A 13,269-nucleotide genomic window follows, 5' to 3' on the forward strand; every position below is an offset into this window, starting at 1 on the left:
TGTAGAACTGCCCCATTACATCCTCCAGGTTTACAGAGAATTCATTAAGTTTTCCTGACTCGTCAGGTTCGAATACCATTTCTGGCACCGGTATCCCACACATCTTCCTTGGTGAAGATCGAAGGAAAGAATTCATTTAATCTCTCCGTTAAGGCTTTGTCTTTCCTGATCACCACTTTTACTCCTCGGTCATCTAGCGGTCCAAATGATTTTCTTGCCGGCTTCCTGCTTTTAATATACCTAAAAAAATTTTACTATATGTTTTTTTAAGTCCCTCTTAGCCTTCCTTATCAGCGCTTTGCATTTGACTTGACATTCCTTATGCTGTTTGTTATTATTTTCAGTCAGTTCCTTCTTCCATTTTCTGAAGGATTTTCTTTTAGCTCTAATAGCTTCCTTCACCTCATTTTTTTAACCACGCCGGCTGTCGTTTAGTCTTCCGTCCTCCTTTTTTAATATACGGAATATATTTGGCCTGGGCGTCCAGGATGGTGTTTTTGAGCAACATCCATGCCTGATGTAAATTTTTGACCCTCGCAGTCGCTAAGTTTTTTTTTTTTTTTCACCGTTGTTCTCATTCTATCATAGTCTCCTTTTTAAAGTTAAACGCTAATGTATTTGATTTCCTATGTATACTTACTTCAAAGCTAATATCAAATCTGATCATATTATGATCACTGTTATCAAGCAGCTCCAGCACCATTACCTCCCGCACCAGATCATGCGCTCCACTAAGGACTAGGTCTAGAATTTTTCCTTCTCTTGTCGGCTCCTGTACCAGCTGCTCCATAAAGCTGTCCTTGATTTCATCAAGGAATTTTACCTCCCTAGCGTGCCCTGATGTTACATTTACCCAGTCAATATTGGGGTAATTGAAATCACCCATTATTATTGTGTTGCCCAGTTTGTTTTGCGTCCCTAATTTCCTTTAACATTTCTGCATTCGTCTGTTCATCCTGGCCAGGCGGACGGTAGTACACTCCTATCGCTATCCTTTTCCCCTTTACACATGGAATTTCAATCCGCAGTGATTCCAAGAAGTGTTTTGTTTCCTGCAGAATTTTCAATCTATTTGATTCAAGGCTCTTGTTAATATACCGCATTCAATTCAAGCTTCTCCTTCTTACCTACAAATGCACTGTCTGCTGCCCCTCACTATCTTTCTACCCTCATCTCCCCTTACGTTCCCGCCCGTAATCTCCGTTCACAGGATAAATCCCTCCTCTCAGTACCCTTCTCCACCACCGCCAACTCCAGGCTCCGCTCAGTGTGCCTCGCCTCATCCTATGCTTGGAACAACCTTCCTGAGCCCTTGCGCCAAGCCCCCTCCTTCCCCGTCTTCAAGTCTTTGCTTAAAGCCCACCTCTTCAATGCTGCGTTCGGCACCTAACCCTTACCGTTCAGTGAATCCAGACTGCCCCAATTTGACTGCCCCTATCGGACCGACCGTTCACTTGTCTATTAGATTGTAAGCTCTTTGAGCATGGACTGTCTCTCTTTGTTAAACTGTACAGTGCTGCGTAACCCTAGTAGCGCTCTAGAAATGTTAAGTAGTAATATACAATGATACCCCTCCACCAATCACTATGATATAATTTGTACCCCGGTATGACAGTGTCCCACTGGTTATCCTCCTTCCACCAGGTCTCAGAGATGCCTATTATATCTAATTTTTCATTTAGTGCAATATATTCTAACTCTCCCATCTTATTTCTTAGGCTCCTGGCATTCGCATATAGACATTTCAAAGTATGTTTGTTGTTCCTATTTACATGATGCTTAGTACGTGATAGTATTAATTTGCAATCTTTTGTCTGATTTTTATTTTTAGTTAAGGACACCTGATCTACTACGGTCTCTTTTGCAACATCACTATCAGGATACCCTATCTTCCCTGTTTTGGTGATATCTTTGAAAGATACCTTATCCCGAACCATGCGCTTTTGAGCGACTGTGGGCCTTCCCCCCCCCGTTTCTAATTTAAAAGCTGCTCTATCTCCTTTTTAAATGCCGATGCCAGCAGCCTGGTCCCATTCTGGTTAAGGTGGAGCCCATCCATTTGGAATAGGCTCCCCTTTCCACAGAATGTTGCCCAGTTCCTAACAAATCTAAAATCCTCCTCCCTGCACCATCGTCTCATCCACGCATTGAGACTCCGGAGCTCTGCCTGTCTCTTGGGCCCTGCGCGTGGAACAGGTAGCATTTCAGAAAATGCTACCCTAGAGGATCTTGATTTGAGCTTTCTACCTAAGAGCCTAAATTTGACTTCTAGAACCTCTCTCCCACATTTTCCTATGTCATTGGTACCAAGACAGCCGGCTTCTCCCCAGCACTATCTAAAATCCTATCTAGGTGACGCGTGAGGTCAGCCACCCAGCTATCTATATGCCTAATGATCAAATCACCAACTACAACAGCTGTCCTAACATTTCCCTCCGGTCAGCACTTGGAGACATATCATCGGTGCGAGAGGATAGTATATCCCCTGGTGGGCAGGTCCTGGATACAGGAGTACTTCCTACTTCACCAGGGTGATGCTCGCCTTCTCGGAGACCTTCCTCCTCAAAGGTAGCACAGGGGCTACCAGACAGGAGGTGGGACTTCTCTACAACATCCCTGTAGGTCTCCTCTGTGTACCTCTCTGTCTCCCTCAGCTCCACCAAGTCTGCTACTCTAGCTTCAAGAGAGAGGACACGTTCTCTGAGAGCTAGGAGCTCTTTGCATCGGGCACACACATATGACATCTCACCAACTGGGAGATAATCATACATGTGACACTCAATGCAAAAGACTGGATAGCACCCCTCTCGCTGCTGGACTGCTGACTCCATCTTGGTGTTTTTGAGTTTTTCAATAATTTAAAATGCTACATCTTTAATGAGAAGAGGGTTGAGCATGACAGTGGCCCTGTACCTATAAAATGAACTGTGGTCTGGTTCAGTTGCAGTATTGAGCGCTACTGTGCAGAAGGCCCCTGCTTTGATTCCTAAATCAGGTCTTCCACTTCCTAAGTTGGCCTGGGTTGGGGATGCTGCAGAGGCAGCGCTCAGCTCCTGAAGGGGAGGGAGTTATGATCATTACTTAAGGCTGCTGCATATTGCCAGATTCAGGGCCTGTGATTGCAGATTTCTCCAAGGAACTTTTGGTTCAGGGTCTCTGGTCAAGGAATGTCTGCAAGGACCAGACTAAGTGCATTTGGGGGAGGAGGAATATACAGTAGAAGAAAGAAGTTGCTGGGTGCTTGTACTAGATCTTTATCCTGGTTCACATTGAGCTGGAGGAACAGGAGCAGGAAGAAACCTGTTGTGCCAAAAGAAGAAAAGGACAACAGTGGGCATTTACTTAGATAAGGCTAATGTTACAGGCTAGTACTAGTTCATCTATTTTGCATCTGTTTCTAAAAAATGCCTCCTAATCCTGCTTCGCTTTGGTGATAACCCCACTGATAAAGTCAGGATTGTAGGAAAGCACTTTTATATTAAAAGCATAATCAATAGTAGTTTGTACAGTGGCTGTGATTTATCTGAGACTCAAGGTAAAGGGTAAAATTAACATTTGACTAGTACCCTGAGGCTACCAGTGTACTGATTGAGCTGCTGTAATTATAGAGCATGTGAACTCCCGTGGAGTTCAGTTAAACAACTGGGATAACTGGTCCTTCCTGTATTTAATTAAAAAAAAAACCATATTCCAGTGACTGCAATAATTCAGTATATAGTGATGGGTCTTTGATTCAAAGTGTGTAAGGTCCAGGGTCACCTCGGCTGCTAAATGTTTGTATGACCTTGAATTTATCTCTTCATCTCACAGTGACTCTGGTTTTAGGTAATGGTAACCTTTCTTGGGGTCAATATTCAACATGCTCCTGCCTAGTTAAACCCCGCTGAGCAGAGCTGCTGGGGGGGAGGGGCAGGGTTTCAAGATTTCCCCTGGACCCAGCCTCCAAGGGTGGGGGGGGGGGCAGCGCTGGGGTCGATTTGTCTCCTGCTCCTGATGGGACCCAGGTGATTGCATCCCTACAGGAGCAGGAGAGAGAACTCCAGCGCTGAACCCCCCTTAGAGGCTGGGGAGGAGCAGTCACAGGGCTTTGGGGTCTCTGGATTGGCTGGTGGGACTCCCCAACCCCGCCAGCAGAAGCCTTCCTCTATTGCTGTTTTCTGTTGCATTGCCTGCCCTGCGGCTGCTTTTCCCCTCACATCGCACAGCATGCGCCACGTGAGGGAAAAGCAACCGCAGGTCAGGCAACACGGCGGAGAACAGTGCTGGAAGAATGCTCCGGTGAGACCCCATTTGGAGTATTGCGTGCAGTTCTGGAGACCGCACCTACGGAAAGATATGAACAGGATGGATTTGGTCCAGAGGACGGCTGCAGGGTTGGTGGGTGGTCTCTGCCATGGGGACAGGCTTGTGAGACTCGACATGTGTGTGCTGGAGGAGAGGCGAGGGAGAGGGCATATGGTGGAGATAGGTGCCTCGGTGGTGTTGATGTTCAGGAGGTGAACCTTTTTCAGGTGAGGGAGAGCTGTGGAATGGGAGGGTGTGGGCTGGGGTTGGGAGGAGTCTGGGGAGTTGTGGAGTGACCTCCCGGTGGGGGTTGTAGAGACAGGGACTGTGTCGGAGTTTGAGGGAGTGTACTATGTTTCTTCTGCTGATAGGACTTGGGGACCCCCACCAGCCAAGGTTTGTGGAGTTATGGTGGGGGGGGGGGGGACAGGGAGGTGGGGTAAACGCACCATGTGCGCTCAAAGGGGTGCTTATATTGGAAGTTATGCATGCTAGTGCACTATCCTTCTGATAGTCAAAGACATTTAACTGCCAGGATCAGCACCTGGCCGGTTAAATGCCACATAGCCGGCTACCCATGTCCTGCTGAACTTTGCTGGTTAGCGGTTAGCAGACAGCCAGTTATATCGCCCACTATAACCAGCTATCCACCAATTTTTGGCACATCGCCTCGTAACTTTAACAGCCATATTTGGCTGCATGCAAGGCAGTTCTATTTTTGGCTGGTTTGACTTTGACTGGCCAGTGCTGAATATCAGCTTGGCCGGTCAAAGTCAAACCGTCCAAAAGTAAACTGCATATTCAGTGCTGGTCACCGGAGTATTTTATAATGGATCAGGGTGTCCAAAAGTGGCACCCCTTTATAGAACTGCCCAGTTAGACTTCACTATCGGACACTGTAGATAGTAACATGGGTGCAGTGTTTCAGGTCAAATAGTTAGTGGCCCAAGTTATAAGGGAACGCTCAGAGGGATGACAGAAATCTCAGACCTCTATTCTACCAAAGCTGTTTCGTCACTCATGTAAGCCAGTGTGGTTTTTATAGTAGTCCAGTGTTGGCATTCCAGCTAGTTAGATAAATACTGACAGCTCAGTGGGTGTCCATTTTACTTGGATGCACTCATTGTGTTAGGTGTTAGTTTCTGGTTCTGTAGTTCACATGGTCCCATTTCATCCTCTAACCAAAGACCTATTGTTGTTTCAGGGTCTGGGAACTGATGAAGATTCCCTCATTGAGATCATCTGCTCACGGACGAACCAAGAGCTCTATGAAATCAACAGAGCGTACAGAGAGAGTAAGTGGGCCAGTGATCTAAGATTTTTTTTTTTGTTACATTTGTACCCCGTGCTTTCCCACTCATGGCAGGCTCAATGCGGCTTACATGGGGCAGTGGAGGGTTAAGTGACTTGCCCAGAGTCACAAGGAGCTGCCTGTGCCTGAAGTGGGAATGTGGATGTTGTCATGTTGCTGAAGGTGTCTGCAGTCCTGGAGACTCAAAAGAAGTGTGCTTGTCTTCAAAGTTCATTCCATGATATAATCCAGTCCAGGATTTTCTTCTTTCCAGATACTTGTGTATTTGGATTTTGCTTACACCTGTTCTGTAGTGGTATGAATACTCCAACTCAGTTATAAGTTCAAAAACAAAACTCCTCTTATTCAAGATATAAAACTAAAAAGTTATCCAATACAATATTTCACAAGAAATAAATTGATCCATTAAGCAAACGCTTGGTCCCACCTTCCCCCTCTTTTAAGGCAGGTCCACAATGCAAGTAAGTTGTGCTGCTTTTGTTTGGCGCAGTTCACCCTCCCCAAGAGCCAAAAGTCTAAAACACTCTTTTCAGGTTAAATATCCTTGTAAGTTACTGCCCCATCAGGCTCTCCCGCAGATGTAGCGGGAAGAGGATTAGGAAAATCCCCCCTTCTGTTCTCTCTGCCACATAGTTCTGTTCTGGTCTTGTCAGCAGAAACAAATCCACTTCTGAATAAAGTCCAGGCCATGACTTCTTTCCGTTGTGCCTGCAGCCCTCCACCCACTTGCCAGAATTTTAAACTTTCTCACCTGGCAGCCACCTGTTGGGCTGATTGTTACACAGCAGCAAGTTGCAATCCAAAGTCACTGTAGTGAGTTTAAATTTATTGGGTTGTAACTTTATTGGCTCTTCAGGGCACAGCTCCCACTCCTCTAAACCCTTCATTTCTCCCTCTAGCTGCTTGGGGGTCTTGGTTCCAGGCTGCTACCCTGCTTCCTGCATGATGGCTTTTTCCCAAGGTGCATTTGGATGCCCTGTGTCTTTCCAGCCTCTCTTTGGTTCTAGCACATACTTAGGGTTACCATACATCAGGCTTTCCCTGGACATGTCCTCCATTTCAGGCGACTGTCGGGGGTCTGGGTGGTTTTTTCAAAGCTGCCTGTGAGCCTCAGGGTGTCCTTCCCAAACCTACCTCAATGTGCCCTGGTGGTCAAGTGGCCTCTTCAGGGCAGTAAAAAAACCCACTCTTTCCTGCCCGCTGTTGCAGATCTGCTCGCTGCCATCGCTTCTTCAAAATGGCTGCTGAGACTTTCAGATCCACAGTTCAGCTCTGGAGCTTGCTGCTGGAGGATGTGGTGACAGCTGTTAGTGTATATCTGGGTTTTAAAAAGGTCTGGACAAGTTCCTGGAGAAAAAGTCCACAGTCTGCTATTGAGACAGACATGGTGATGCCACTGCTTGCCCTGGGATTGGTAGCACGGAATTGTTGCCACTATTTGGGTTTCTGTCAGGTACTTGTGATCTGGATTGGCCACTGTTGGAAGCAGGATACTGGGCTGGATGGGCCATCAGTCTGACCCAGTATGGCTATTCTTATGTTCTTATGTATTGGGGCTGAATGTCGATGATATAAGATAATTTCCAGTAGCTGGTCTGTATACGGATATTCAACAATGTTCTGCAACTGGTTTCCAAGTATTGGCCAGCATTGATATAGGTTTAAACACCGTGGTTGGTGATTGAATTCAGTGCTGAGTACAGTAGTTAAATATCAGGGGGGTGGGGTGAGGGCAAGGTTTTATTTATTTTTAAACCATTTCATGTGGAACTAATCAGGCTTGCTGTTGGAACATTATTATTGTTATGGCACACCCAGGTAGATGCAGCTCTTAGCAAATACTCATAGAAGACAGCAATGTCACAGCAATTTAGGGATCCTTTTACTAAGGTGCACTAACAGCTTTATATTCTTATGGGCATGCGCTTAATCTGTTAGCGCACCTTAGTAAAAGGACCCCTAAGAGAAGAATTGTCCTATTGTTGCCTGGCTGGTAGTACTTATAAAGCTTATAATCTGTTCTTAATATGTGTGTGTTTGTGAGTCACTTTGGGTTGGACTGTGTTTTAAGAGAAACAGTATACAAATATACAGTGTCTAGCTGTTGCTGCATTAACTGTTAGTGTGCAGGTAGTCCCCGTGTTAACTGCTTATTGCATGTTAGTGAAAGGGGGCTCTTAGTGCTGGCAGGGCTGAAGTGTTAGGTGCAGACTAGTGATATTGAACTGAAACTCTTTGTCTTCTCTTTACCCTGTCTAGTGTACAAGACAGAGCTGGAAAAAGACATCGTTTCTGACACATCTGGGGATTTCCGGAAACTGATGGTGGCCCTGGCAAAAGTAAGATAACAAATATTGTGTAATGTGTATGTCCTTTAACGTCCAAATTAAATGTATATACCACATTCAGTCTGCAGCCTAAGAGATGCCTTTTTAGGAGATCTTTCCCCCAAAATATGGGGGCCATGACATGTCAAGTTTGTGGAGGAATAGGACTACCAAAGGGCAAAGGGTTTAGATGCTACCCCCACTCCTGAACTGCATAGTAGATGACGGCAGAGAAAGACCTGCACAGTCCAGCCAGTCTGCCCAAGAAGATAAACTCATATGTGCTACTTTATGTGTATACCTGACCTTGATTTGTATCTGCCATTTTCAGGGCACAGACCGTAGAAGTCTGCCCAGCACTAGCCCTGCCTCCCAACCACTAGCCCCGCCTCCCACCACCAGTTCTGCCACCCAATCTCCCATCAGTAACAAGTTCTCTGCTTGCTCTAAGATTGGGAGCATGATGGAGTGTGTTAGGGTCTGGGATGGGTAAGTTGGAAATGGAGCTCAGGTTCACTTGTGAACTGATTAAAAAAAAAAAAAGGAAGCAAAGCATCATTAGATATTATTTTTTTTTTGTTACATTTGTAACCCGCGCTTTCCCACTCATAGCAGGTTCAATGCGGCTTACATATTATATACAGGTACTTATTTGTACCTGGGGCAATGGAGGGTTAAGTGACTTGCCCAGAGTCACTAAGAGCTGCCTGTGCCTGCAGTGGGAATCTAACCCAGTTCCTCAGGACCAAAGTCCACCACACTAACCACTAGGCCACTCCTGATTTATTACATATTTATTAGCTGCCTTCCCAAAACAAAAAGTCCCACCCAAGCAAATATATAAAAATTCCTTGTTGGCCTTCCAGACCCAGTCCACAGGCACAATAATAGCTTCACATAGGCCTACTGCTGAAAGGGAAATTTAGTTTTTCCATGAACCTGTCTTAAGGGAGCAGACAGGACTCAGCTTTCCTTTTGTAGTCCTTAATCTTATCTGGATAGAGGCTGTATGCAAGAAATCTTGGACCCCTGAATTTTTCTTTTCTCTCTCTTTGTACCAATCCTCGGAGTGTGTCAGAGAACATTGGAGAACCATGAAAGCCAGAGTTCAAATCCCACCACCACTCTTTGCGACCTTGGGCAATTTACTTAATCTTCCATTGCCTCAGGTACAAATGTAAGGGGCAATTTCATAAACTAGCATCTCAGTTTGGGCGCTCCTAAACCATGCATGTAACGCCAAGTCTATAATGGCATCTTGGTGCCAAGATTCCTTTATAGAATTATAGCGAAAGGTCAGCATCGTCACACCCAAGTGTAGGCATGCCCTCTTATACCGTGTCCACAGCAAACTGTAAGTGCTTCAAGGAGAGGGAAATACCTGAATGTATTCTACCTTGAGTCATTGAAAAGGCAATGCACTACATTTTTCTCCTCAAAAAAATGTCACAGCAATTTAGGGGTCCTTTTACTAAAGTGCACTAACGGATTTAGTGTGCATTAATGATTAGTGTGCGCTAAATAAGATAACCATTATATTCTTATGGGCGTATTTGGCATGTGCTTAATCTGTTAGCGCACCTTAGTAAAAGGACCCCTAAGAGAAGAATTGTCCTATTGTTGCCTGGCTGGTAGTACTTATGCTGTGTTCTTCAGTGCTAGGCTTTTACCACAACAGGTTTGGAAACTCCTGAGTGCTCAGTGGAAAACCTGGCCTTGATCAAGAAAATCTTCAGCTAGGAGCATGAGTTTTCCGTTACTTTTTCCCACTTATGCCCCTGTTCTCCAGAGGAACTGTAGATCAGATGTTTTGTAACATCCCTGTGATCACCATACAGATTACAAGCTATCTCCTAACCATTTTGATTTTATTTCTCTGAAGGGCAGACGAGTTGAAGACAACACTGTTGTTGATTATGAAAGGATTGATCAGGATGCTCGGGTAAGTTGCTCTGTTGTCATAGTGAGAGATTACTTACAAAGGACCCAATAAGCCTGGATACTCAATGCCAAGACATGTCCGGGCTGTAGCATCTGGAAGTTAACTGGGCACCTGCCAGTATTCAGACCAGTGCCTGATTAGTTTAGCACAGGGGATGGGCAACAACAGTCATCGAGGGCCACAATGCAGTTGGGAATTCAAGATTTCTACAATACATATGCACGAGATCTGTTTGCATAACATGGAAGCAGTACATTCAGATCAATCTCATGCATATTCATTGTGGAAATCTTGAAAACCTGACTGGGTTTTGGACCTTGAGGTCTGTGGTGGCCCACCCCTGGTTTAGTGGATAATAATATTGAGACTGCTGCCTGGTTAGCTTTGTGGATAAAATTAGGACAGGGTTTTGCTATTCTAACTTTGAGCTTACTTAATTGGTTAGCACAGGGGTAGGCAACTCCGGTCCTCGAGAGCTGCAGGCAGGTCAGGTTTTCAGGATAGCCACAATGAATATGCATGAGATAGATTTGCATACCATGGAGGCAGTGCTTGCAAATCTATCTCCTACATATTCATTGTGGATATCCTGAAAACCTGACCTGCCTGCGGCTCTCGAGGACCGGAGTTGCCTACCCCTGGGTTAGCAGATTGAATGTTGCCACTAACTGCTTGAGTGCTGGCTCCGCCCATAGACCACCCTAGTACTAATTGGACAGTGCCACGGCGGTCAAGACCTGCCTGGCTGTGTGGTGCTGCAGCTCTAAATTTGTCAAGCCTATCTCGATTTGATCATATTACTCCTGCTCTCCAAGAATTGCATTGGTTACTTATGTTTGGAGGATCAAGTTTAAGGTTTTGACCTTTGTCCATATAGCCCTGAATGACAATGGTCCGTTAATTTTGGCCAGTTCTTTGAAACTTTGCACGCCAAGTAGACTTTTGAGATCTGGTGGCAAATCATTTTTAGAAGTTCTTTTTTTTTTTTGATAGGTCATGTTAGATGTATATTGTTCTGTTTCTTACATTGAAGGACCTGTTCTCTGGAATGCCCTACCTGAGATTTTGTGCAAATCTTGCTCTGTTGTACAATTTAGAAAGTAGGCTCAGATGTTTACACAAGCTTTTGCTAATAACTAAAGACTGATTTTAGTTTTGTATTTTGTTATTTGCTGTATTTTATGCTATGTCTTGTCGAATGTGTTTTTTTCTTTTTGAAGGAGTGTGTTATTTGTAAAGATTTTATTAAGTATGTAATTTGGAAACCACCTAGAACTGTAAGATAGTGTGGTCTATAAATGTTTTAAAATAAATATTGGTGGCCAACCTGCTGAGCATAGCTTAAACGGGCCGAAGCCTCTCCTGCCTGTTTAAACCATGCTGAATGTTGACCCCAAAGAGTTGTGTCACATTCAGAAGGTGCAAATTATTCACTGAACTGACACTTGACAGAACCATAATTCTCCAATTTCCAATCTCAGTTAGACACATTGTAATATGAGTGTGTAATTCCTGTGCAAAATCTTTGATGGGAAACACGGCCAAATTCTTATAAGATTATTTTGGAGCAAGATGTTTTCTTTTCACAGATTCTTAGGGGCCCTTTTACTAAGCCGCCTGGATGCGTATGCCCGTCCTACACACATCAATTTTGAACTACCGCCAGAAAGGTTTCCGGTGGTATTGAGCCACACAAATTATTGCAATGGGAATATATGTGACTCTATGGCAGCGTGGCAGTGAAGCCATGTAGTGTTCCTGAGGTTCATAATCGCCCCACCCTTACAACGTCAGAAGGTGAAGGAACCAACCGCAGGCAATCGCACTCGTTCTCACTGCCCTGCCCTTGGAGAGAAGGGAAGGCTGCATAGTAATCCGCAAACAAACGTTACTCCGTCCCAAACAGCCTTGATCCCCTGCCCCCCCCCCCCCCTCCAGCCACCCAGCGATTCATCTCGCTCTCTTGATTACCTCCGTCGAAGCGGCTGTGTCATTGAAAGCCCTGCCCGTCTCCAGCCTTCCCTTTGAGTTCGTTCCCTCAGAGTCCCGCCTTCTGACGTCATTTCCTCTTTCCGTGAGGGTGGGACTCTGAGGGAACGAACTCGAAGGGAAGGCTACAGACGGACAGGGCTTTCAATGACGCGGCCGCTTTGACGGAGGTAATCAAGACAGCAAGATGAATCGCTGGAGGGGGGCAGGGGACAGAGGAGAATCGCTGGGTGGCTGGAGGGGGGGCAGGGCAGACAGGAGACTCGCTGGGTGGCTGCACAGGGGGCAGGGGACAGAGGAGAATCGCTGGGTAGCTGGAGGGAGGGCAGGGGACAGAGGAGAATCACACACACACACACTCTCTCTCACAGACACACTCGCACCCAGTCTCTCTCTCTCTGTCACACACACACACTCACACATTCGCTCTCTCTCTCTCACACACACTCTCTCAAACATACACACTCCGTGGAAAACCTTGCTAGCGCCCGTTTCATTTGTGTCAGAAACAGGCCTTTTTTTTTACTAGTAAATAAATAAATACATTTTTATTGTGTACACCATTTTGTAGCCTCTTTTGGAAGAGAGAGTACAAAAAAGTGAATGAATTTGAAAATATCTAATATGCGCATCATTTTAAGACCTAATTCTTCAGATTCTGTATATGGCGATTAAAGTTGAGTGTGCAAATTTGGCAGTGTGGCCAAACTGCACGTACAATTTAATTATTTAACAAGCTAGTCGGCACCGATAATTGGCCAGTAATGAGCAGTTTTCGGCGCTAATTGGCATGAATTAGAATTTATGTGCGCAGCTTCCTAAGTGTATTCTGTAAAGTGGTGCTCGTAAATTCTAATGCACTGATCTCAGAAAGGGGTGTGGCCATGGGAGGGGCATGAGCAGGTCATGGACATTCCTAGAAACTATGCTCACTGTTAATAGAATACGCCCAATCCGTGCCTAACTTAGGTGCGAGCATTTACACCACATTTTAGTTGGTGTGTATGGTTGCGCCTAAAAATTTAGTTGAGAGTCTCTGGGGGCTGTGCGCATTCTATAAACCACGCTTAACATTAAGTGCGAGTTATAGAATAGCACTAAGCACATTTTTTTTCTGTAATGATTTTTTCAGCTCTATACTCCAGATTCTATATATGGCGCCTAGATTCACGTGGAGATAATCGCATAACTTAATTGGCGGAACAAAATAATTTAGCATTTTTAACGGCACTTAAACAATGAGCGCTAATTGGCAATAATTACAATTTATGCGCAGAAATTGGTAAGCGTATTCTATAAAGTACTGCACCTAAATTGCAAAGCACATTGTTTAAAATAAATGTGCGTAGATGAAAAGGGGCATGTTTATGGGCGTTCCATGGGCATTTCAACAGTTACACGTGCAATTACAGAAT

At 45.0% G+C, this 13,269-nt stretch overlaps 1 protein-coding gene across 1 annotated transcript in view; it reads left to right on the top strand.

Annotated features, from left to right (window-relative positions):
• The window catches only part of ANXA2 (annexin A2), an 81,596-nt gene that overhangs the window by 52,345 nt on the left and 15,982 nt on the right, over positions 1 to 13,269 (top strand). Inside the window, exons 6-8 of the mRNA XM_030188451.1 lie at positions 5,489 to 5,579; positions 7,856 to 7,935; positions 9,806 to 9,865. Of these exons, the coding sequence (XP_030044311.1) occupies positions 5,489 to 5,579; positions 7,856 to 7,935; positions 9,806 to 9,865 (231 nt within the window). The remainder of the gene's footprint in view (positions 1 to 5,488; positions 5,580 to 7,855; positions 7,936 to 9,805; positions 9,866 to 13,269) is intronic.

Source organism: Microcaecilia unicolor, chromosome 1, assembly GCF_901765095.1.
Source record: "Microcaecilia unicolor chromosome 1, aMicUni1.1, whole genome shotgun sequence".
In the NCBI taxonomy this organism is placed as follows: domain Eukaryota; kingdom Metazoa; phylum Chordata; class Amphibia; order Gymnophiona; family Siphonopidae; genus Microcaecilia; species Microcaecilia unicolor.